The sequence below is a fragment of the Paralichthys olivaceus genome, chromosome 11, assembly GCF_024713975.1.
Source record: "Paralichthys olivaceus isolate ysfri-2021 chromosome 11, ASM2471397v2, whole genome shotgun sequence".
In the NCBI taxonomy this organism is placed as follows: Eukaryota; Metazoa; Chordata; class Actinopteri; order Pleuronectiformes; family Paralichthyidae; genus Paralichthys; species Paralichthys olivaceus.
Window position 1 is genome coordinate 21521418 of NC_091103.1, and position 24359 is coordinate 21545776.

A 24359-nucleotide genomic window follows, 5' to 3' on the forward strand; every position below is an offset into this window, starting at 1 on the left:
AGAAACAGCAAACACACTGTTAACTGTCATATCAATTCATCTTTTTTACTGTGGCAGTTTTAACATCATGCAGTTGATCCAAAGGGTTTTACATCACAGACACACTGGAGAAAAATACACGACAATGGATAATGCGGCATAACGGAAATCTACAAATGGGGAAAAACCGGGGGACCATGTATTGATCCCTGAGGGTCACCATGGGAAAGATATGATCAAGCTCCTTATTTCTTCCGTAAGGCCTGTAGTAACTAGCATCACTCTAGAAAATTAAAAAGACAAACCTGTCATGTATGTTGCCTTTGTCGTCTCCCACAGTAACCGTGACACTGCGTACTTTGGAGAGGTCAAAGGTTGGATCATACTGGTGGTAGTCAGGAGTGACCCAGCCGACCCACACACCTGTGGGCTCCTGCCCAGCAAAAATCCTCACAGAATAGTAATACTGAAAACAGACAGAATGAAAATACTTCTATAATAAGAAAACATCAGTGTGATGTATCAAAAAAGTAGCAATATTGGAAAATCTACAAATACAAAAATGACTTAAGTAGTATGATGCAAACTAATGCAAAACAAAGTATTAGCAGAGGATAAAGCTCACAGTGGTGGTACTGAGGATGATCTCAGGGTCATCTCTGTCATCAGGGACCACGTCTTCCACCAAACGTGGCACCGCTGGAGGTGGAGGAGGGGCGAGAGGTGTCATGGCAGCCTTCTTAGCCTTGGAGAAAAATCTAATTCGCGCAGGAGAAATAACATATATTTGCTTTTTTAAGAGGGATGATTGATTTATTTACATAACAATGTGCACATTATACCCTCTTGTTCCTCTCCACTGTAGATGAAACATGTCATACTTACCCTTTTTTCTTTCCTTTTTCTGACATTGAGTCCTTCTCATTTTCTACAGAGATTTCCTTTGGTACAGACGGCTCTTTCTTGTCCTCCTCCTGCTCCTTGCGGCTGGCGGACTTCTTCAAAACTTCAAACTCTGAGTCTGGCTCAATCACCACCACCTCCTCCTCTGGTATGGTGAGCAGACGGGTGAGAGGGGTGGTTCCTGCTGGGACCTTGAAGGTCTCGTGGAACTGGATGGGCATGCTGAGTCTGAGGAACATCATGTCCGTATTGGCGTTCTGAGAGCCAAAGGTCCTATGGGTCAGCTTCAGACAGGGGGCGCTGTCCACAGTTCCATCCACACGTGAGACCTGAGAGACAACATTCAACGATTAAAGACATAAATGATCCAGTTTTAAAGCTCTAGCTCCATTGAACATTAAAAGTGACACACATTAGTTACCTCAATGTGGTTGTGATCGGGGGGCAAAGGCACAAACTGGGGCAAACTTTTACTGAACCACATGGTGATGTCTCGCTTCATGTTGATGGCAAAAGGTTCGAATCCTTCCTGCAAGCCGCAGATAGCAAAGTAGCGCAGGCTGCTGACGTTTTGACCAAGATTAATCCTTCCGACCTGAGACAAGCCCAATGCGCACACTGGGATAAAACCTGATGGGAAAAAATCACAGAAATATAGGTAAATTTTTTTAAGTTGTCCTGCAGTGTTAAACAATTATACAATTATGCAACACTTCCTTTACTTTACAGCTACTAATGCCGAACAAATAAAGGACAACTGGCCATAAATTCTTACCTTCTCCAATTTCAATATCTTTGAAAGCCATCTCTGAGCCCGAGTCACTGATCAGCATTTCTCCGTTTAGTGTGAACATGATGTTCATCTCGGTGAGGTCAATCATACAACCTACTACATCACCAGACTGCCACTGGCGACCAAATGGTTCATTACCAATATGCCATCTTTGAGCCTGGAAGAGATTACATCAATAAATCTAGTCAATAAAACTTCAAATTTCTGTTCAAAGAATAAAATCAGAGTCATGAATGTTGGGCTATATATCTTTTCTGACTACAAAGCTGATTTATTAGATTTAAAAGTTATTTGGAAAGAAATCTACACAACTATCTAAATTGACATTGATTAATGATGAACCTTAAAGATGGGGACTCACCTTATTGCCATTAAAGACGTAGGACAGTTCATCTGCTCCAAGTTCAGTGTCAGAGCGGACATTTGGACGTGACCATCCCACTCTCATCTCCCCTGTGGTCAATGCCTCAAACTCAAAGTACCACTTCCCCTGGGTGATAGCGTACGACCTCTCTGCCCTGAAGATTCGTACCTTGTCCCCACGGGTGTTCTCTAGGCCATGGCCAGCTGCAGGGAAAGAGGGGGAAAGTGCCAGAAGAATAAGAGCGTTGAAGATGGCAAATTTGTTTTGGAGAATTTTGAAATTACATGATATTCAATATTCAACACATGTTAGCATGAAGTCAGCTGACTTACTGCTCTCCTGATCTGGAGGTTCAATGTTGTAGCCATAGCCAATGAGGGTGCGGACAGCATTGTTAACACTGTCTCGGTTGGTTTTCTTAGTTCTCTCGTCCAGCAGGTTGTAAGGTACCAGACGAGGGTTTCGCTTATTCAAGATGTCCTGATGACAAAATTAAGAAAGAAATACTCTAAGGGTGGAACTATTTGGAAGAAATCGTCGATTAAACAATGGAATGGCCGCATTGTTTAGCCTCGGTTGGATTACACATCTGAATTCAACACCAGATGTTTACCCATCAAAACAATATAAATGGTTACCTGCACAATACTGTAGGTCCAACCCTGTCGTACCCGATCCCTTGCCCAAACATTATGTCCATTTTCTGCCAGTTTTTCCACAAGCTGGTTCTGATTTGGTGTCAGTTTGACATGGTTGAGGTCAAGGGGGGCAGGCTTGTATCCATTGGTCATCACATAGCTGGAGAAAAGACCAAAGACCATAATTAGATGGACATAAAAGATAGAGCAAAAAGTTCATACAGTGAAAGAATATAATCATACGTCTTGGGCAGCTTGATCTTCTTAAGATTCTCCTCTGCTTTCTCATCACCCATACCAACGTGACAACCCAGCGCCAGGAGAGTCCTATATGAGATATGAAGGAAACAGGAATCACCACCAAAATTCCTCCTCTGAGCCACAGATCTTCTCTAAAGAACCTCTGTACCAACTCACTTTAGAGTCTCTCCAGACATCTGCAGGTTGTAGTTCCTCTCTGGTTCAGGAAGACTCTGGAAGTCCACCAGACAAGGATGGAGTTTCTTATTGTCATCCCTGAACTGTGGAGGAAGTTGACAGCAGATTAATAAACTTGTATAAAAGTCTCACCAATTAACTGATGCTTTGTTCTCTTCAATAGACACTAACCTTATGTTCAATACATGCTGTCAGACTAGATAGCCTAGATGGACAATCTTCATAAAGCTGGGAATATACATTGGTATGACCATATTTTCCGATTATGCACCCTGAGTTTGTAAATGAGGAATGCAATTTATAAAAATAGACTTTTAAATATCTCTGTCTCTCAGGGCTCTCGTTTTGTTGTGTTGTTGTGCATGTGTGTGTTGTTAATAAATGTGCATTCTATGTGACACCTACACTAATACAATTTAAATACCAAATAAAAAACTCTCTATATAGACATTGTTGTCACCAAGATTTATTTCAAGTCTCTGCTAAAGTCCTGCATTTTTACAAAAGATATTTGAAATGGGTATAAGTATCCTCATTAGGACTGTTTGCTATTCAATATATTGTATTTATATCATTATATAAATGTGTTGGCTCTGCCCCTTGGGCTTGGTCTCCATTGCTGATCTTCTGCTGCTTTTGAGTGTGCTCACTTAACTTTGTGCATGAAAAGAGAGGGAGAGAGCAAGAAGGAAAAAAACTGCCCTTCAATTTATGTTGTCACGTCTCTGTGACACATTCTACAGATTTGAATGGAATGACAGTCCAAGTCTTTATACTGTTCTTTATAACTGAAGACATTAATCAGTGAGGACTTACAATTATGGTGGAATTTAAAGAATAGTAAATAAACAAGTCCCCTTTTCAGATAATGATAACACTAAGTTATATACTGGACCCCTATATTGAACAATGAAAACACCCTTATTTTATTACAAAATGAATACATTTTGATTTTACTTAAGAGCTCCAAATCATCTTAATGTGAGGTTGTTTGTTTTGTAATGCAGTGCTGACTCTATACTCACATTCCCATACGTCCAGCCCTGCTCAATACGAGTCACAGCCCAGAGCTCGTGAATATTCTCTGCCAGTTTTTCTCTGATACGCTCCAAGTGAGGTGGCAACACAATCTGCACACAGCAAGGGAAAGTCAGCAAACACACATAAACACATCCGAAGTCTGAGTTAAGGCTTTATGACTTTTTACCTGAACAGTGTCCACAGGGCAGGGAGTGAAGGAGGTGTGGGTTAGCGACAGGGTGGGACCCAGCAGGTTGCGAATGCCATTGAAGTCGTGCTTGTACTCCTTGATGGGTTCGATGCGCATCCTCTCTCTAGGCAGCAGAGCCTCATAGCACGGAGCGTAGCCAGGTGGGGGCATGAACTTGAAGTCTCCATGACGACCGCCAAGGAGGAACCGAGCCCTGCAGTGACAGAACCAGAGTCAGTCGTCTTCTTTATCTATTTGAGAGGTCTTTATAATCCACTAAAGCACTTTATGTCAACAGTGTCTTAGCCTTTAAGACTCATACTGAAGAAAAAAGTGGAGCGAGTCTGAGTTTCCCCCCCTGCTCTCATTTGTAAATTTACCATAAGCCCCAACTCAGCACTGTCAGGGATCATTACACACGACAGCTGGAAAGTCTCAAACGCTGTTAGAGGGATTACTAGGGAGATAAATTAAAGCTTTTAAATGCATTTATAGAAGTAGAATGACACTGAGCACAAACCTGCATCAAGGCCAAACAGTCACCTGATAAAACCATATTTAAATTCACTCGATAAGGATTTCGATTGGATCTGAACCAAATTGCACAAACTCAGATAACAGTCCCCTAAATATCTTATTCATCAATATCTGTGAATTATCCCCTACGAAGTCAACAAAAGTTTTAAAATATCATGCCAATATTTCCTAGATCTGCCCCCTGACCTGGATCTGAATGGAATGGGTTCTTCCCTGGAGTAGTTTTTTTTCATAAACCTTCTGACAAACAAACGCAGTTAAAAAAATATTTTCCTTCGTCAATTTTTAAATTTTTTTATTTGGGCATTCTATAGGTATAATCTTGCATTTGTAGGGTGCAAATTAGAATTAAATTGCATGATTTTAAACAGCCTCATAGGAAACTGGTAAAACAGCCTCTGTCCCTAAATCATCATATGGCATTAATGAATGAATGAATTGTTCCACTGAAAGAAATCAACATGCAAATCAATAAAACTGGAAAATCAAAGAAATGGAATACAGGAACCCACTATATTTTTACTCTTACTTGACTCCAGCAGAGAAGCTGATTACAGGGAAGAAGAGGCTGTCCACGTTGAAGTTTTCAAACATGCCCTGAACTGGGTGGCCATTGATACGGAAAGAAATGCTGGGTACACTCAGGTCCAGACAGCAGCTGACGACATCATCGGCAGCAAGGGTGTGTGCAGCGGGTGAAGCCACCTGACGAGCAACGGTTCCTGCACAGCAGAGCAGAGAGAGAGGAGGCCATATAACAAGCTGTCGAGCATCATGGGTCATAATACAGTAAATCCGTCAGGGGGAATCATCTTACCCGACCACAGATGCAGTCCATCAAAGCCATAAGAGTAGAGATCGTCTCCCACACCATTACCTCCCCAGCCCTCTCCTCCTCCAGGGTATGGGCTGTAGCCCTCCGTCATAGCCCAGCCCACACGCAGGTGTGTGGCCTCTGCCGTTACAAAGGGTTCCACGTAGTCCACCATCATCTCAAAGTACCACTTCTTAAACTGCGTGGATCCCTCACATGTACCCAGGAAGATGTTGGGCCTCACACTAAGGACAGAAAAGATCAAAATGTACTGAATAGACAACAACCAATTGACAGAGGGATTGATGACTTCGAAAAAAGGCAAATGGTAGCCTCTGGTTTGCAGCTTAATTACCTGGTGACATAGTTCACAATGTTGGTCTGCAGCAAGAGCTCACGACCCGGAAGCAGGTTTTCAGTGATGAGGTTCTGGTTGGACCTCACAGCGACACCGTTACACACACAAAGAGAGCGCAAGACATCCAGGACCTAAAGACAAGACAGAGACAGACACTACTGTCATCTTTATGTTTACATGTGGTAAGAGCAGAGCCGACAATTCACACTTTCATGCAGGGGCTACAACCGCTAATGGAAATTAGAAAACACGCCAAATAGAGGGAATTGATTTACTGCCAGTTGATGTTACTTCCCACCCTTTTCCTGCCAATGAGGGGAGACAAACCTTGTGGTTCCTTCCATGCTTGTCCAGGAGAGAGATGATAGATTTGATGTGGTTCTCCTGGATGATGTTCAGAACCTCAGGGCTTTCAATTAGCACACAGTACAGCACCTCCAGAATACCTAGAGATGAGGATTGTGACAAATTGTTGGCATTCACATAAAAAGTTATGTAGTGGAAAATGTAATAACGTGAGTAACTTAAGACAGATCATCAATAAGAATTTGGTTCCTCCATAAACTTATTGTCAAGCACCAGATTTGTGCCTAACTGCTCACTTTTTTAATTGTAAGCTTTATCTAATATCTATATATAATTGATCAATTGTAAGTAAACAGCTGTAATTTGTAGCTCGAGGATGCAGCAGTGAATGAGACAGAAACATCTGATACCAGAGGAGGCCTCCAGACGGTCCAGTTTGCTGACCAGCCAGTCCAGGTTGTCACAGAACAATGCGCAATTAGAGCGGTTTCCCCTGATTAATGAAGCTGTTCAGCGGAGACAAAATAAGAGTGAAATAAAGTTATTTATTCAGTAAAGATGGTATTTTAATTGTTTTTATTGCATTGTGAGAGTTTATAGTGACTATTCTACCAAGAAGCTCATAAAGGAGGTTGACAATGTCCTTCCAGGATTCCGCAGCTTCCTCCCCGGCAAATTCAGAGAAGTGAGCAGCGGTGTTGTACACATTCAGGCGGTCGATGCACTCCAGCACGATGGTGATCATTCCCTGAGAATGAAAACAGAGACACAGGGTGAAAGTTATTATTTCTCTCATGTTAAGAGTTGAGGTTAGTCATGTACCTGTGATGAAACTTGGCTTTATGTCAATTTGTCCACAAGCTTATACTAATAAAACTTGAACATACTTGAAGTAATCGTGTTGTGAGGACAAGAACATGTTGATAGAAGCACCTTTTAGCTTTGGAATTTGATTAAAGTTTGTTACAGGACAAGGTTTGGTTTAGTTTGTGTCCAGTGTGAAAAGTTCAAATTCCCCTATGCATAGTGGATATCGCTTAGTTCAAGGAACACATCAATATTCATTGAAAGTCTGATGATGTGTGAGGATGTCTGGGCAGTAGGAAGATCACCTCTTCTTGAAAGAGGTTCTGACGATTTCGGAGGGAGCGGAGCTTGGTCTGTTTCTCCTCGTGCTCGAGTTCCTCCTCGGGTGGACGAAAGTAAAAGATTAGATCCTGAAGAGAGAGGATGACGCCCTCCAGAGGCAGCGACACAGCCCCTAGAGATTTACTCTTCCCACTCAGAGAGTCCAATCCCCTGCAAGACCAAGAGCGAAATATGATCATATTGAATATGACGGACAATTTTTGGCTCATGCCAGGACTATTAAAGACATTTTTTTTCATAAATGCCCTGTCGAGGAGAGGTATTTCTTCTCATTTCTACAAATTTGAAAACATACTTACTTGATGAACTGCCTGAAGAGACCTATGGTGCTGTAAATCATTCGAGCAGCCTGAGACTCCTCAGTCTGTGAGCGGGACACAGTTAGGGCATCGTCCATATGACCCTCCTGGTGCAGAATGACCTGAAGACACAGACAAAATAATTATGTTACAGATGATATCCCCAGTTCTCTCTGTCCTTCTCCTACATGTCCAGTGTCTGGTGACTGTGTTTATCTATCCTCCATAAGTAAGTGCAAAAACAAGGTCAAAGAATCTTTAAGAGTCTGGAAGTGACTAAACTGTCACTTACTGCCACGTTACGACAGAATCTATCCTGTTTTTGATACCTTTCTTTTCATCATTCCCAGACGAGCAGCCTTTGCATCTAGAGCTGCGTATGTGAGCCACAAGCCTGTGGACACATGCTGGACGAAGCACATGGACTCTCCATACTTGATCTCTGGAATACCCATCCCCTCAACATCACGCTTCTGAGCCACCTCCACCTTCTCCTGCTCACGGGAACCAGAAGGAAAGAAGAGGTAGGAGAAAATCATAAAGGGTTTAATGAGAGAAGAAATGACAAAGAAAAAACAGACAGGATCAAATGAAGCGAGTCCAGAGAAAGTTAATTTGTTCATTCTGACCTTCGTGGCACGGAAGCAGAAAGCGGAGAGATTGGTGTCGGCTCTCTCTGGGTCGACCACCAACAGGCCCTTCTCTTCATCCAGACACAGGTACCGGCCTGTGGTGATGTGGCGAATACGGAAAGACTGCCCCCATTTCATGTGGCTACCGCTCCAGCTACAGGCAGAAAGAAGATAGAAACATACAATTAAAAGAACTACGACATAATTATAATGATGATTATGATGGTAAATTCAATCACCTGATTCTTAGAGGCTCCAACCTCCACAGGGATCGAGCCTGACTGCACACAGCACCGCCTTCATAGTGAGCCATCCTGAAGTAGAGGCGAGAAGACACACGTGATATGATAAAAGATTAACACAATATTTTATTTCTTCTTCATGCATATCTTGATATTGTCTACGTTTTACCTGCGCTTCTCCTCTCCTTCCTCTGGGGTAGAGATGGCCAGACACTCGTCCATGTGTCCATGAAAGAGCCTTAAAACGTGACCTCCCGTCAGAAAACCTACAAATAAACACAACGCAGCAAGTGTATAGTGTATACTCACTGACTTAATATATTTTTCTGTATTTTATATGTTCAGAGTTGATATTTCAGAATACAACTATAAAATGTGTAGATTATCTTTGTTTATTTGTATGTGCCTGCACGTGTGTGTGTGTGTGTTTCCAGAATTACACCACACTGCAGAGAAAAACACATAAAACAGGTTTGTACCTTCAGCGAGTTCACATCCTGAACTGATTGGATTCATGTTCCACAGGGTCTGCATGAACGAAGCGTCCACCATCAGATCTCCACTGGCATACGACAGGTGCTGAGAACAGGGCAGAGAAAAAATTGGGACCATTTTCAATCTGACAGTGTTTATATCGCGTCTAAATCGTTAAGACATGAGGAGTCTTACCAGGTATCTCTCAGAGGACACGCTGACAAGGATGAGGTCATCACCCACCCTGACCTTTTCACCTTCTGACCTTTGCTTGGACGCTGGATGAATGGTCCACCAACATGCTTCGCCTGCAAGAACAACAAGAACCACCTGCATTTCCCAATGGACATTTACACTTGCAAATGATAAATAAAATAAAAAAACGGATTATAGTTCACATCCACTGAGACTGTCAACACCCACCACAACCATGGAATCTGTGTGTCGATAATATCTTTTGAAAAAGTATCTCTCAGTTTGTCTTTACCTGTGGAATCTTCTTGTAAGCCCACGTCGAAGGCCAGCTTGTCCGTGAGGGAGCGAGATGTCGTCAAACAGCTCAGGTACTGGAGAGAAATTTACACTCACGACATGACCAGAACATGGAATTGTATCTTTTAAGTACGGTAAACAAACTGGTGATAGACAGTCTTACCATGCCTGAGTGGTGGTGTCTCAGAAGGATGGCATGACCGTACAGTAAAGTACGATGACCTCCACCTTGGGACGACTGGAGAGGGAGAAGATAGAAAAGTGTTTAACAGATGAGTCAGACACTCACTTCAAAGATAGAGCTCAACTGGATCACATCAACTAAATGTTGATCATTTTAATTATGATCAAATCAAAAACAACACTGAGGTCTAACGTTTTCCCCCCAAAACATAATACACAACATAAGAAACACAAACAGAAGAATAAAACAGGAAGAAACACATTAACATCAACAAAGCTGGGATGAGATATTTGCAACGTTTGACACGTAACAAAAGATTGTAATCCAGTAACCCCATGTTCACAAAGTCATAGAAAGTCAAACAAATAAAATCATCCTACCTTTTCTCAACATCCAGCAAGGAAGCAACAAGAAAAACACAATTATTGTGGCAGTTGTGGACAGATCAGCTAAAACCGCCATTTAGTTCAGCCATCTGGAAGATAACGCTCAGCTGTTGTGTCAAGTTAAGTACCCATAATCCACTGGGATGAGTCAGGGGCAGGTATGTCAAGTGGTGGCACTATACCATTAGCCCTGGTCCACATTAGCACCAGGCTCTGTTAGGACAGGTGGTGATGGAATCTGTGTGTGTGTGTGGGTGTGTGTTTGTTTTACAACATATGCAACAGGGTTTGATAGATAGAAGTTTAAATGGTTGTTTGAGGGTTAAGACTTGGTTTTAAGGGTTAATGTTTCCCAAATTAAAGTCTCCACTACAAAAATAAGTGTGTGTGTGTGTGTGTGTGTGTGTTTTAAGAGGGGACACAGCCTGTCCAGAGCTCTGGGGGTCTCCAGTTTCCCTATCCACCTAACAGAGGGGGGGGGGGGGGGGGGGGGGGGGGGGGCTGCACTGCGCTGCATGCCATGCTATTCTAATCCTCCTGCTCCCCATTAAAAAAGATCTGGCTCATCCATATCTTCAAACTCCTGGAATCGCCAACTACCGACAATAATGTGACTGATAAAAAGTTGCAACTACAGAGACTTTCTGATGCTCTTGGGATTTTCTGCCATCACTAAATCAGTGAGAGTCAAACCTATGACAATGGAAGCTGCTGTTCAATTGTTATACAAATATAACTTGTGATTTTATATTGGTTTTAACAACAAGGCACTTAAATGTCACTGGTAGATAACAAAGCTAACTGGACAGAAACCATGTTTTTCAAGAAGTGCATTTCAAGAAACCAAAAATTGGAAAATCCGAGTGGGACATAGGTTATAAGTAACTTAGACGAACATAACAACTTCACAAATGAGCTGAAACAAAAGGAACAACATAAAGCAAGGCAGTGTAAAATATTTATGATGAGGGCATGAAGGCACATGTGCTGGTGATATCTCTGCATGGAATGTAAATGCATTGACACCTGAGTTAGGTCTGATTTTGTAGGGTTATTCAATCATAAAAGATACAGATGTAGAAAAAAGTACATAAGTTTATAAAATTGTCATCACTAAAATAATGGCTTCATCTCAACTATTCAAATGTTTTAATTCAGTTTCATTAACTTTATAATAACGTTTTAGGAGACGTAGAGAGTAAACGCCACCTCGGGGGAAGGGCTACACAGATATGAATCTGAACATGAGAACGACACAGAACTATTTCACTGAATAGGACATCCAGAGGGCAACAGGACAGGAACGAGGACAGTTGCCAGGTTGGTCGGGACACGAGTTACAGGACAGAAAGACGTTGGAACAGACATACCCATTTGTCCAAATCGACTGTCTGCTTGGAAGCAAGCAAGAAGGAAAGGGGAGGGGGTCGTCAAATAGAAAGTAAAAAGTCGTATTGAAATAAAAGCAAATCTGTTGGGACCATATCGATATAATATACTGATGATGTCACAAATCCATATACCGAGCCAAATTGTAGCTTGATGTTTTTATGAATTATAAACCTGCAATATTAAGTCCATAGCCAAAATAATTTGTAGTTAGTAATTAAACAGTTCAAAGAAGATATTCAGATGTCCCAATTCTCTATTTACTTTAGAACGTGTGTAAAAAGAAAAGCTACTTCCATGTAGTTGATATTAGCATTTGTTCATATATGATAAATACATTTAAATGTAATGCATTTTTCTGCTCTTTTAAAAGATGAAGAATATTTCTGAATAAAGATATCAATTTTATAATGGATATAATAATGAAGGATTGGAATATGTTACATATGAGCTGAATAGTGGGAGTAAACAAACAAAAACAGCTTTTAGGAAATAAGCTTGAGGGGAAAAGAGACTCTAAAACAATTTATCTTAACTTAACACCAAAACAGACAAAAGTTATATCGCATTGAACAGCAAGTTAAATAGAGGGGTTTGTTCCAAAAGAATGCAAAGCTGCCAACTTCAAACTGAGGAGAGGACAAAAAGAATAAATTGAAGAACAAATTGAAACTTACATAATTACTTTCAAAAACAGATACTAAAAAAAAACTAAATTGTATGCCTCAATATAATCAGATTCCAAACATCAGCAATCCCAACTAGAATTGATCCATTGGTGACTGGGGCAGCAGATCAGAGCAGAAGAAAACATTGTACAAGGAACACATACATTTTTGATCAGTCAGAAAAGATGGGGGCGGCATCTCTTTACCAAATTTAATGTTTCTATCATTTAATATTCATAATAATAATTATTATTATTATAATATACTGTTGCTGCCATTATTACTATATACTGTTATTTTTATTATATACTGTTATTATACTGGTATTGTCTATATTATAATCTATATATTATTATGATATATTATTATTATTATGTATTATATTATATACTACATATACTGTACTATTATTATATACTGTTTAGTAACAATAACATTACCATCATATCATCAGTACTATTACCATCATCTTGCCAGTGCACCTTATCTACCTATTTATCTTGTGTTTTTTAAGTGTCCTTGTCCAATTCTGTGTTTTTAATTTTATTTATTTTTCCTCAGTATCTTATTCTATTGTATTTTTATTGTATCCAAATACCAGACTGCTATGACGACCTAATTTTCCTTTGGGGATGAACAAAGTAATCTATCTATCTATCTATCTATCTATAAGACATCATCCTCTAAAGTGACTTAAGTAACCTCTAACTTAAGCCTCCATCACCTTTGCATTGATTCCTCCAGCTATCACTCATTCTTTTCTGTTTGACTCCTACCTCAGTCATCTCCACCGTGTTGGCCAGCATCTCCTGCAGAGCCCGCACCGACAGGGACTGCTCCAGAATGAAGGTACATATGGCCAGGTCCGGGGGCACTTTCTGCAAACATTTACACAGCACGCAGAGGTTAAATAAGGTAACTCAAAATAAGATTACGTGCAAAGCAAAAAGAAGGGAGGAAGGGGACCAGCTTTCTACCTGAGCATTGGATGTGGTTTCCAGGAAGCAGAGACGGTTCCCGAAGCCCTCGCAGGACAGACATAGTTTAATCTGCTGCTCCTTCAGGACGGAGGCAGTGCACTGCAGAACAACCTGGTCATCCTGCACCCAACACAAAAACACAGACTTAACAACTATTTATTCAGACTTTTGCTTACACATTATTTGAGGCTCACACGACCAGTTTAGGCTTCAAACCACACAATTGCTTCTCTCAGATCATGTTTTTTCTGCAGGTTGACCTTGTTATTTCTGCTTTTTCATGTTGTAGCAAAAACATTTTTAAAGCACCAAATAAAACTGGCTTGACTTGACATTTGTTATGTACAAAACTGACATCGTTTGTGAGAGCAAGAAAACCTCCCCACAGCCCATTTTTTAGTATAAAACACAACTTCAATGTGTTTACGTGCAAACACATGATCACACGTTAAGACAAATAGCTATGATTTTGTATGTTATATATCTATTTGCATCGCTGCTGACAGTATTTTTTAGCAAATTTGTTTTAAATATTCTATTCCATTCAACATTAAATATGCATTAATTTACAACACATGTGACATAAAACAATGACAACATTTCAAACCAATTATAAATTAAACTTAACTGCCACATAATATTATTGAGAAAAAATTAAGACAGAGCCTTCTAACTATTGTTTATGACTAAATGAATGAAAACCAATAGCTGCCTGCAAAGTATTATGAAATAATAATAATGATGGTGCCTTACTAAGCATCCAACGACACCATACATCCATCATATGTAAACATGACAACACTTAAAAGTTAAGCAATGGAATAATCTGAATAATACATATAGACACCTAACAATAAATCAAATGTAAAAACGGAATCATTAAGTAATACAAACTAGAATGTCACTCAGTAAAGTGCAGTCCCATCAGTCCCCTTAAACTCAATCAAACTGCACCAAAGGTCACACTCTCATAGATAGCTGTCCCCTACATATGTTTATAAGATTTTTGTATGCATCTAGGTCCATGAATTATTCCCTGGAAAAACTGTGAAAAATGTTCTCTCACAATGTTAAAGAAAGGGAAACACAATTCCTGGATCTCCAGTCTGATCCAGATTCACACCAAAACTGAACGGGTTATTCCCTGCAGCATGATACCTCCAAGTGTGGCAGTTATTGTGTAACCAAACAAGCAGAACGGGGTGAAACATAACGTACTTGGTGGAGGTAAGGGTTAGACCAAACAGGATGAATTCAAACTCACTGAGATTTAAAACAATCTACGAAGAAGCAAAAACTGTCAATACCACAAATAGTCTTTTAAATGGAGAGTGGAAAAGGAGTCACAATAGATACATAACAAGTCCATTTCAGCAGCAGAATGCTAACAGACAGTAATTTGTTAGTCCTCATCAATGCCCGACCCTCCAGAGACCAGTGTAAATACAGCAATAAACACCCCCCTCCCCTGTGAAACCCACACCTGACACTCTACATTCTCAGCTGTTCCTTCTTCTCCGTCATTATCCAAGTGAACCAATCACTTAACCTGCCGGATATTCCTCTGCACAGCTCTGGACAGGATCCTAACTTTCCCCTCTTTGTGAATTAGTCCGTCTTGACCCGCTGGCTATTTTTCCCCCAGTGATTCTGGGGGGGGGGGGGGGTGTGCAGGACCGTTGTGTCGGAACTTGTGTTTAAGATAATAGGCAGACACTTTAAACTCAGCCCGAGGGCAGCGCAGAGGTTTCCATGTCTATGTTTATGGCACATAGCAGGGAAATGGAAAGTTGTGCAGATCGGTGACCTTAAACCCAGAGGCCTCTTATGTTTCTTTGGTTGAAGTGTGTCCTCTCTTCTCTTCCTTCAGCGGGGCTATCATCTATCTCTCCTCAGCCTAGAAATGTCTCCTCTGTCCTGTCCTCTCGCTGCCTGCTTCACACTCCAGAAAGTGGAGCAATGTGCCCTCTCTCCTCCACTGCAGACACCAGCAACCCCACTCACTCTGCAGCTAAAACCACAGAGACCAGGAAAATATGACTTTGAAAAAAAACATGTGAATCTCAGAGGCAACACTTAATAGAAATCTCAATCTAAAGTTCTCAAGGCTCCCTGGAGAAAAACAATAACTTCAATTCACAACACTTTATAGCAAAGCTTCTAATCAATAACTAAATGCACTAATATGATACAGATCTTTGTTGATCAAGGTGGACTTCAGATTAAAATGTATCTAAATCCCCACATCACTGCATTAACGTTGAAATGGGCTCTGTTTTGAGGACAGTGCTGCAGTCCCCATTAAGGAGAGAGGACCGAGCTGGTGTCTAAAAGCAGACGAGTGAAGTAACCCAGTGACTCATTGCTACGAGACAAGATGTGCGATCGGATGACAGCCATAGACGATAAATGCCCCAGCGCAATACGGCAGTCAGAGCCTTCCACATCACGGTGTACCAGCCCCAGCTACACACATGGAAGACTCACTTTGCTTCATCACTGTCCCTGAGAGGATTCAGGCTCTAAAGAGACATCTCAAATCTTAGTTATTATTTAATCAATTTTTTTAGTGATACCAGTACATTTAAAAAAAATAACAACTTCTATGACTTATATTAGCAGCTGTACTAACCCTGTATGGAAGTGATGGTTTCTATCATTGCTGTCTGACCCCTTAAAATATAAATAAATCTTGGAATAAACAACAGTTGCTTAAATGGCTGTTATGTGCACTTCCAGCACAAAATATTGTAAAACTGTTGTTCTGGCTAAACACTGCACTAAAGGTAATCATTTCTTCTTCACAGCTCTAAAAACAGTATGTTGGAGTACAGCGCAACTGTTCTTTTGGAGCGACAAAGAAGAAATTATTTCAGGAAAACAAATTTGCCGTTTTATCTGGGTGAAACTAAAGATGAAGTATCGGATCGGTTCATAGATTTGTGGATTTGTTTGCTTCCTAATGCCCGACCAGGAATTTTCAGGGCATCTTTAATTATTATCTAATTATTATCATTATTGTTGTTATTATAGGAATTCCTATCCAGTAATCTAGATTTTGGTGAGCTGTGAAGCAATTTTCAAATAATTTGTGGAAAGCCATGAATTTGGTATTGAAGCAGACGACATACACAGATATTGTCGAATTGTGGGGCAAAAGAACCACAGTTTTCTTAAACCCCGACTGAAGTGATTCTGAAAGTTATATATATACATGAAAGTTAGATATTTTATCGGGTATTTTAACTCTGCAGAGATGGCATCTGGTAACCTGCCAAAGTGGCCGGTGGAGCAGACAAACACATGGGTCTCAGCCAGCACTTTGTCGACACATGGTCGGAGCAGCCAATTCTGCCCTGAATGTTGGGGCACTTAGACTTTTAATAGTTCTCTGGGAAGTAAATTAGCAACTACAGAGCTGTGCCCTTCCAACAGTCACACTGTGTGAATCACTTCCAATTTAACCATGTGAAAAGCTGACTTTATAGACCACACAAACCCCAGGGCTTAACTCATCCTTTTATTAATAGAGACAGCTTTGAGGATTTGAAGCATGTGGAACTGATGCTTCATTGTGAGCCAACCACAACGCAGGCCTGGTAATTTGTTAATCTCACATGAGCGTGTTTGATGGAGCAAAGACAGGTAGACAGCTCTGAGTGAAAACCACGAGGTGCTGGGTATCACCAACTTGACCATAAGGTTACTCCTCGGCTAAGATGTGTGGATGAAAATCATTTGATGCCCCATCAACTTGGCGGGTGTAGCGTTACAGTCAAACCATGTTTGGACTTGGCGGCTGAAGCATCTTGTCAATGTGGATGCTTGGGGTCAAAGGGAGAGGGAGAGACAATTGGACATAAACCGACAGACAGATACACAAACAAACACACTGGTGTGTGTGCAAATAGAGGCGTGTAACGCAGCGGAGATTTACAGCAAGAGGCACAGATAGCGCCTGAAAGCAGACACCTTTGTATATTCTCCAGGGCCGTCTCATGGTGCACTTGCAGACAGAGGGAAGCCAGGGTTCCCCAGACAAGCAGGCACGGTGCCCGTCCGACGCAGGGAGCAAACAAGATAACAGGTGGAGAATGGTGAGAGATACAGACGGCCAGGAAAAAACCAACTGTACAAGCATGTTACAGTGACACTTATGTTTATGTTTATTTCCTCAAATTCGGTGAGACGAGCGGCACCACCGAGCGTTGGACATTTACTGTATATAGTCTCCAAGTAAGAGAGATAAGATCAGTTTATCTGCTAAGCTGTTTCATGGGACATTTTTATACACTGTCTCAACTGATATATCATGGACTTTAACACTTCAGCAACATTTTTAAACATAGTTATTTGCTCCACTTGTTCAGGAGAGAATAAAACAACAATCTGACATATTTAGGTAATTTCTATGAGTGAATGAAAAGGGGACTAGGCCTTGGTACAAGTATGAGCTCTGTTGAGCGTCATTCTTGTTATTTACTTTGTATGTTAACAGATTATTATACCACTGTTTATTTGTTTATATCATTATTTTACATCATTAGTTTCTAATATTTCCATTTCATCACTGGTTTATTACTTCAGCTTTTAGTGCGGAACTCTCAAATTCTGAAGTGACAAAGTGCCAATGAAAACCTGCCCAGTAATCAAATCACATATCAAATGAATAACATCCATTATTTCTGTACAGCTCTAGATTTCAAAGTGCTGCTGATGCAGGCCACCCGCAGGCATTGATTATATTTCTGCAGACATAAAAAATGGTGAGGGACAGCACATTGCACAGTTAGTGGGTGGAGGAGAGGAACAGTTCAATAGGGTGACGGGTAGAGCGGTGATGGGGTTTCCCTTTGAAAACCAGAAGAGATAGTACAGGTGCATGGTCAGCATTCACCGTCACACTCTGCAGTCTGGAGGATGGGTCTGTGGCACTAAATCTTATCATATCGTTCGCTCTCAGTCATATCTTTGCTGAAACTTCTTCTTTTCTCCCTGAACATTTTTTGTGTTCTTTTTTCTCTTCAAGTTTAATGAAGAAGATTTTAAAAAATAGACCCTTTTCAAAATGTCCATCCAATCGACAGTTTCAGGGTTGTGGGTCAGTGTTACCTGAGGATATGACACCAATCATCAAGTGTAAATATAAAGGTCCGACTCAGAGTTTATGAGTTACATATACAGTACACAGGCCTGCACACCATAACTTACTTATCACCCCTTAAATAGACAAATCATCTCCTCACCACAGTGTCAACAGATACAGATTTATCACTGGGTTTTTGCAGGTGATTGCTGATGTTATTTCAGGAGACAGAACACAATTTTGACACTCAAAGTGAAAACAGTGAGGGTTAAAAGTATCCATGTTTGCTGATATGATTTTTTCTATTTTACAGAATAAACTATGCATATAAGTGCATTTATTTTTATATTTGATGGTTCATTATTTGGTTGAATTTGATAGATACAATTTTTACTCCATAATATCAGTTTCAGCCCCATCAGTCAGGCTCCAGTATCTAACAATCCAAAATCTATATTGAAAGCATTGTAATTACACTTTGTTTGTTTGAGTTTTAATTGTATTAATAAATTGTATATTTAAAGTATCAATCAATAAAAAAAAAATTAAACAACATCCAAATTTATTGTTGCACTTATTGCACTTGCTTTCCTGTTTGCACTTCAGTTAAAGGTAGACATGCTGGCCTTTCATTCAAAGTTTGATAAACCTACAGTCCATTTAATCTACTCAATATACTTTAAAATAACACATTAACAACCATTGAAAACTTTAAAAAATATGTACAACTATCAGAGACAGTGGCGCTTGCAAGTCTTCTGCACAATTTAAGTTACCAACCACTAGCAGATGTTAGGGACATAACCTCAGTTGTGCAACTAAGCGTCATCAAGTGTTCTGGCCTTGAAATCAACGATACAGGGCCAACTTGAGGGTACGCTGAGGCTAAAGGTTAGTCAGACTGGCTACTGGCTTGTATGGCAGAACTATGAAAGCCATGTGGCTGCTCAGTAGATCAGACATCATTACCTCTATATCTTTTCAAACTTAACACTGAATATCCCTGTATGTTCTACCGCACTTATTAATGCCTATCACCAGTTGATGTGGGTGACCACCAGCGGACGTTAATATTTGTGTACCTTATAGCGTTAGGTGTTTCAGCCTTTTAATCACGAGACACCCTCTTCTGAGGCAGGCCGACCACAGGTCTATCAGATCTGTGAGCAACCTGATGCTGGAGGTTGCAATGAAACAATATAAATGTATAAGTTACTTGTTTCTTGGGGCTGAAAAGCTTTTGCGCCGCATTCACTTGTTGCTGGTCATCAGAAGGGAATAGTAACGACAACATTGAGGGGTCTGTCCTTTTCATACACTGCTTTTGCTGCTGTCACTTTATCATCCTTACTCTCATTCCACACCACTTCCTTTTGATTCTGGTCCATTTTTTCTGTTATCATTTCACCGCCTTCCTCTTTTCTCTCCCTCTGTCCACTACCTCCAGCACGCTGCTCCGGGCCTTCCCCCTCCACTCCTCTCCTATTTTGGGTGGCTGCACCTGTCACTATCACATTCCCTCCTTCTGCTGACCAGCAGATACTTGGAGAGCGAGCCAGCAGAGACTCTCGTTCACCGGGGAGAAACCCAGTGAGCACTGGAAAACTAGCCGATATCTTCAGCTTTTGAAGAGCAAAAGATGAAAAGTAAACTCAACCAATCACAATATTATATCCTTAATCAATCAGAAGTCTTTTAAAGTTCAGAGGTTTCTAAAACACAGGTTGACAAGAGAGAAAATAGAGAAAATAGCATGAATGTTTCCATATTTTCATTCACCATTAAGCCTCCAGGCAGTCTTGACTCAAGCAACAGTTGAATTTCATTGATACATGATGTTTAGACAGCCTGAGAGCAGCCTCATTGCATTACAGCTCAGCTGAACTGCCTCAAACTACCAGACATCAAACATTAAACAGCCTCAGCCCTGTGAAGTCTGGCAAATAGCAAAGATTCAATGGAAAATGCTCTTATAAATAAATTATTTCAGCTGGCCTCCAGCCAAACTCCATTCCTCTGAAAGAAAAAAAAAGTCTATTTGCCTTAAGAGTGAGCAAAGTACTTTCCTGACAAGCAAACCTGCATAAAACGGTGTATTATCCAAAAATAAGGCACAGAGAGATTTATTGTTAGAGAAGAATCATCCGCCCAACTGAAAATAAAAAAATAGAAGTGAAATCACCAAGCCTACACCAGGCCAAATACAAGTCGTCTAAACTATCCAACCAATGTATCTTAGCAAGAAAATAAATTGAGGTTGGATATTTTACAATTTAACCCTAAACTTTTGTATAAATAAAATGAATAACACTCATTTTGAATGAACACAAATACAACCAAATATATAAAAACTAAATTAGGTAAACATTGTTTTACTTTAATTCAAACATATACGTCGATATTGATATGAATTGCTCATATCGGCCCATTTTCATCAGACAACCAATAAATTAAATGGGTCAGACTTGTCACACACGCAATGATAACATGACAGTGACACAAATAAATGTGGATCAGATGATCAGATGGTATCAATAGCCTCCTGATCAATTATTTGGAAATTATGAGCAAAAATCTAAAGTTACCACAAATTGTATAAGTTGTACCTCTGTAATTTATAAAGTAGCACTGTACTTACTGATTAGTGCAGTGTGTATAACATGACCTGGTTGTTTGTGAGACGGTGAAAAGACACTTATTTTGACTTATTTTACACTTTTCCTTTAACGTCTGCAGTCCACTCGACTCTGGACTGCAGAGGGGAAACATGGAGCCCAGGTGCAGAAAAGACGTCTGGATACTTGAAAGGTGACAGAGCTAATCGCTGCGCACCTGCATGCAAGAAGGCATTCAAACATACACACACACACACATATATATACATGCAGACGTTTGCATAACAGTTGTGTCACTTAGCTTCTCCGTGTCTCTGTTTCTGTCTCGTGCTGGACAGTGCAGACAAGACCACCTGTTTATTGTGTAAACTGCTGTGACTGAGGCAGACAGACTAACAGGTGCTGTCTAAATGTGTGTGTTTTAGTCTGTGTGGGTGTGTGTGTGTTGTTGTTGTCCGGCTGTGGATGTGTTCATCTCCTGGGCTCAGCACTTCTAAAGCCGTGCTTCACATGCACCTCCCTAATACTTGCCCATCGGCCATGCCCACCAAAGTCTGCTGCTACTGTGGCTCACCAATACACAACCTGTGTGTGTATGTGTGTGTGTGTGTGTGTGTGTGTGTGTGTGTGTGTGTGTGTGTGAAAATTACCAAGTGTAATTTATTGATAAATAAATAAGGACAGGCTGAAAATCTGGCATTGGATAACAAATTTCCTATTTCTAAAACATGCCCTCTGTTAGTCATATAAAGGGAGATGACATTTTGATAACTGAAGCAGACCTGCCTATTTCAGCTATGCTCTTAAAAGCAAAAGTCTATGGTGGGGTTTCGAATGAGGAATCTTATAAAACCACAACATCCCCAATCGATCCTTTGTTGCCTGTCACCCTCCTCTCTCTCTTTTCTGCTTATATCATCTGTATCTATCAAACAAAGGCAAAATGGCAAAAACAAACAGGCTAAATCTTTAAATCCTGCAGCGGTTATCCAAAAACCAGTATCCAACTAGCAAACAACTTATTTGTAGGTCAAAAATGAACCAAGATTTGTTGAAAACTGAAAGACATTTAGTCTGCCAATAAACATTGGATCAGCTGATCATGGTTGTCTGGTAGTTATCGGAGCATGATATGTGACAGACGGATACCTTCATTTGACAGTACAGGCCCCAAACTCTGGAATGATGTAAAAACAACTGAGATTAGACTTGTTACATCTGTTACTGAAAATGTTTTTAAAAAGCTTTTAACTGTCTGCAAATGCCCATCTACTGTATTGCTTTTTATGGTTATTTATTGTTGTTTCACCTTTTGTGAAGCACTTTGTAAATGTTAAGAAGAATTTGATAAAAAATAAAGATAACTGTTTTCATTGCATTTCATAGAATCCATCTAACAGTGAAATATAAGTGTGGAAAAGTTGTATGTAGCCTGGTTTTAACTGGGACATCTAGTTGACCTTTCCATATATAAATCAGAGCTTCCTGCAATCAGATTTCTGACAAACCGCAAGATGCAGTCTAGTCCACAAATCTCACATTTGACTGGGACAAAAATAATATATTAATAATTCTATTCACACAAACACACGTCCATGTCCACACACACACACCGAGGCTCCCAAAGGATGCTGGCAAGTAGGACACTGACTCCTCTGGTTTCTCCCTCCAGAGTGTGCACACTTATCGTGGCACACTAAAAAAAGAAACTGCTGTTATAGACTGGAACTCAAATACCCCTTCAAACTCCACACGTCCACGTGATTCACACTGCGAGTGTGGCAATGTGGAACAGTGACACAGCCGTTACCTTCACCGAAAACGAAATCATTGTGTGGACTCGGTTATCTAATGTGTGTTACCTTGTGTGTCTATATAGTGAGACCTTTAGGCAGTGGCTGTTGTTTCTGAAGAGAAAAGGAAAGACTGCCGGCTATTGCAAGCTCAGCAGATCTCTTGACAGCAAATGTGGGGGCTGAAGTGCTTTCAGGGTATTTTTATTATGCAGGAGGTTGAATACTAGTCACCTGTAGTTCAACAGAGGGCTAACAGTTACTGTATAGCACAAGGCATCGCTAAACCCCACGAGTGAGTGTAGACTGTACTGTACGACTATACCAGCCACGCAGTGATCATTCTGTTGTATGAGTCACAGGCTGTGTTAAAGTAACACAATGAAACCAGGCAGGGCTGCTGCTGCTGCTGAGTAATCTGTGTGTAGCCTGTTGTGATGTGGAGATGATCACTGGAGTGTTTTCTAAAAATAAGATTCCATTCTAGATATGACTAGTAAACTACAAACAAATCTTCAACAAGATAATCTCTATGCACTTTGCAGCTGGTTTAAATTCACGTGATAACTCACATAAATGTTTGCCGCCCTCGACACTGTGATGTGATGAAAAATGCATTTCTTCTAAACTCAAAAGCAAAATGTGTTCTAAAGACTTTATTAAATTGTTGTGAGATAATGTGATGTGTTGCTGCTGAAAGCTTTTCAGTGGCTGAGGCTGTGAACCTGCAGGACAGGTTATGTAACAGTAAAAAGCTTCTATCAGTAGATATATACGACTGTGGCCTGCCACCCCAGCGGGTCCGGGTGAGGTAAGAGCTCCACTGTGCACACACTCCTGTATCACACCTCCATCCTCCAATATGAGCCAGAGAAAAAACCCAGCTGAGAGAAACAGCTGACTCACATGATGCCTCCCATCACTTGCCTCTAATTAAAGGAGAAAAAACAATTTGGGTGGATGCTTTAATCCAAGAGCCTTACAGCACCACGAGCACTTACACATTTAGCCCTGTGTGGGGGAATGAACCGCTGACCCCAACAGTGTTGGTGTCAGAGATAAACCCATTGAAGTACAAGATATTAATAATTCACATAGAGCTGCAATGTTTCTCCTTTAGAAGTGTTGGTGTCTCATGCAGCCTCTTGAACTAGAGGACGAACCCTGTGAAGGCCTTCAAAGTGTTTATCCTCTGAGTTTCTCATAGAGAGGAAGAAACCAAACATTGTTTATGGTTGTGTAATAGAGGCAATGACTGTGTTGGTCTGTGGTTTTCTTGTGGTTATTATGAGCGAACACCACAAGCCTGGAAGGGATCCTGTCTGTCCATCAGTGTAATCTGCTTTAGCTGTCTGGGCTCTTTTCTACTGTAACTTGAACTATACACAGATAATTAAACATGGCTGCAACAGTTGTGAAAGGTGGAGCATCGCATCAGGTTTACTGTTTACTATGTTTGATGCTTCCCTCCAAGATAAACGAGCAGGGCTGATATTCCTGTTTGATAATGTTTCAACTTCTCAAATAATCATCAATTAAAACAGAAAACAAACTGATTTTCAATGAATTTCTATGTTATTGTTTAAAAATGTTCCTTTTGGTCTAAATTCATCAGTTGTTGTTAAAAGCC

At 40.5% G+C, this 24359-nt stretch overlaps 1 protein-coding gene across 24 annotated transcripts in view; it reads right to left on the reverse strand.

Moving 5' to 3' along the window:
- ryr1b (ryanodine receptor 1b (skeletal)) overlaps nt 1-24359 on the reverse strand; it is a 64412-nt gene that overhangs the window by 35878 nt on the left and 4175 nt on the right. For all 24 annotated transcript variants that reach the window (XM_069535055.1, XM_069535035.1, XM_069535057.1 and 21 more), the window contains 30 exons: nt 13233-13355; nt 13032-13133; nt 9792-9866; nt 9624-9702; nt 9332-9444; nt 9142-9241; nt 8832-8928; nt 8660-8734; nt 8418-8574; nt 8118-8282; nt 7789-7910; nt 7453-7639; nt 6953-7088; nt 6751-6846; nt 6362-6480; nt 6032-6165; nt 5680-5921; nt 5392-5584; nt 4323-4539; nt 4141-4245; nt 3095-3198; nt 2921-3004; nt 2678-2837; nt 2372-2519; nt 2037-2242; nt 1658-1832; nt 1304-1512; nt 865-1211; nt 605-737; nt 285-445 (listed from right to left, as the gene is read on the reverse strand). In XM_069535055.1, coding sequence (XP_069391156.1) covers nt 285-445; nt 605-737; nt 865-1211; nt 1304-1512; nt 1658-1832; nt 2037-2242; nt 2372-2519; nt 2678-2837; nt 2921-3004; nt 3095-3198; nt 4141-4245; nt 4323-4539; nt 5392-5584; nt 5680-5921; nt 6032-6165; nt 6362-6480; nt 6751-6846; nt 6953-7088; nt 7453-7639; nt 7789-7910; nt 8118-8282; nt 8418-8574; nt 8660-8734; nt 8832-8928; nt 9142-9241; nt 9332-9444; nt 9624-9702; nt 9792-9866; nt 13032-13133; nt 13233-13355 — 4364 coding nt within the window. The remainder of the gene's footprint in view (nt 1-284; nt 446-604; nt 738-864; nt 1212-1303; nt 1513-1657; nt 1833-2036; nt 2243-2371; nt 2520-2677; nt 2838-2920; nt 3005-3094; nt 3199-4140; nt 4246-4322; nt 4540-5391; nt 5585-5679; nt 5922-6031; nt 6166-6361; nt 6481-6750; nt 6847-6952; nt 7089-7452; nt 7640-7788; nt 7911-8117; nt 8283-8417; nt 8575-8659; nt 8735-8831; nt 8929-9141; nt 9242-9331; nt 9445-9623; nt 9703-9791; nt 9867-13031; nt 13134-13232; nt 13356-24359) is intronic.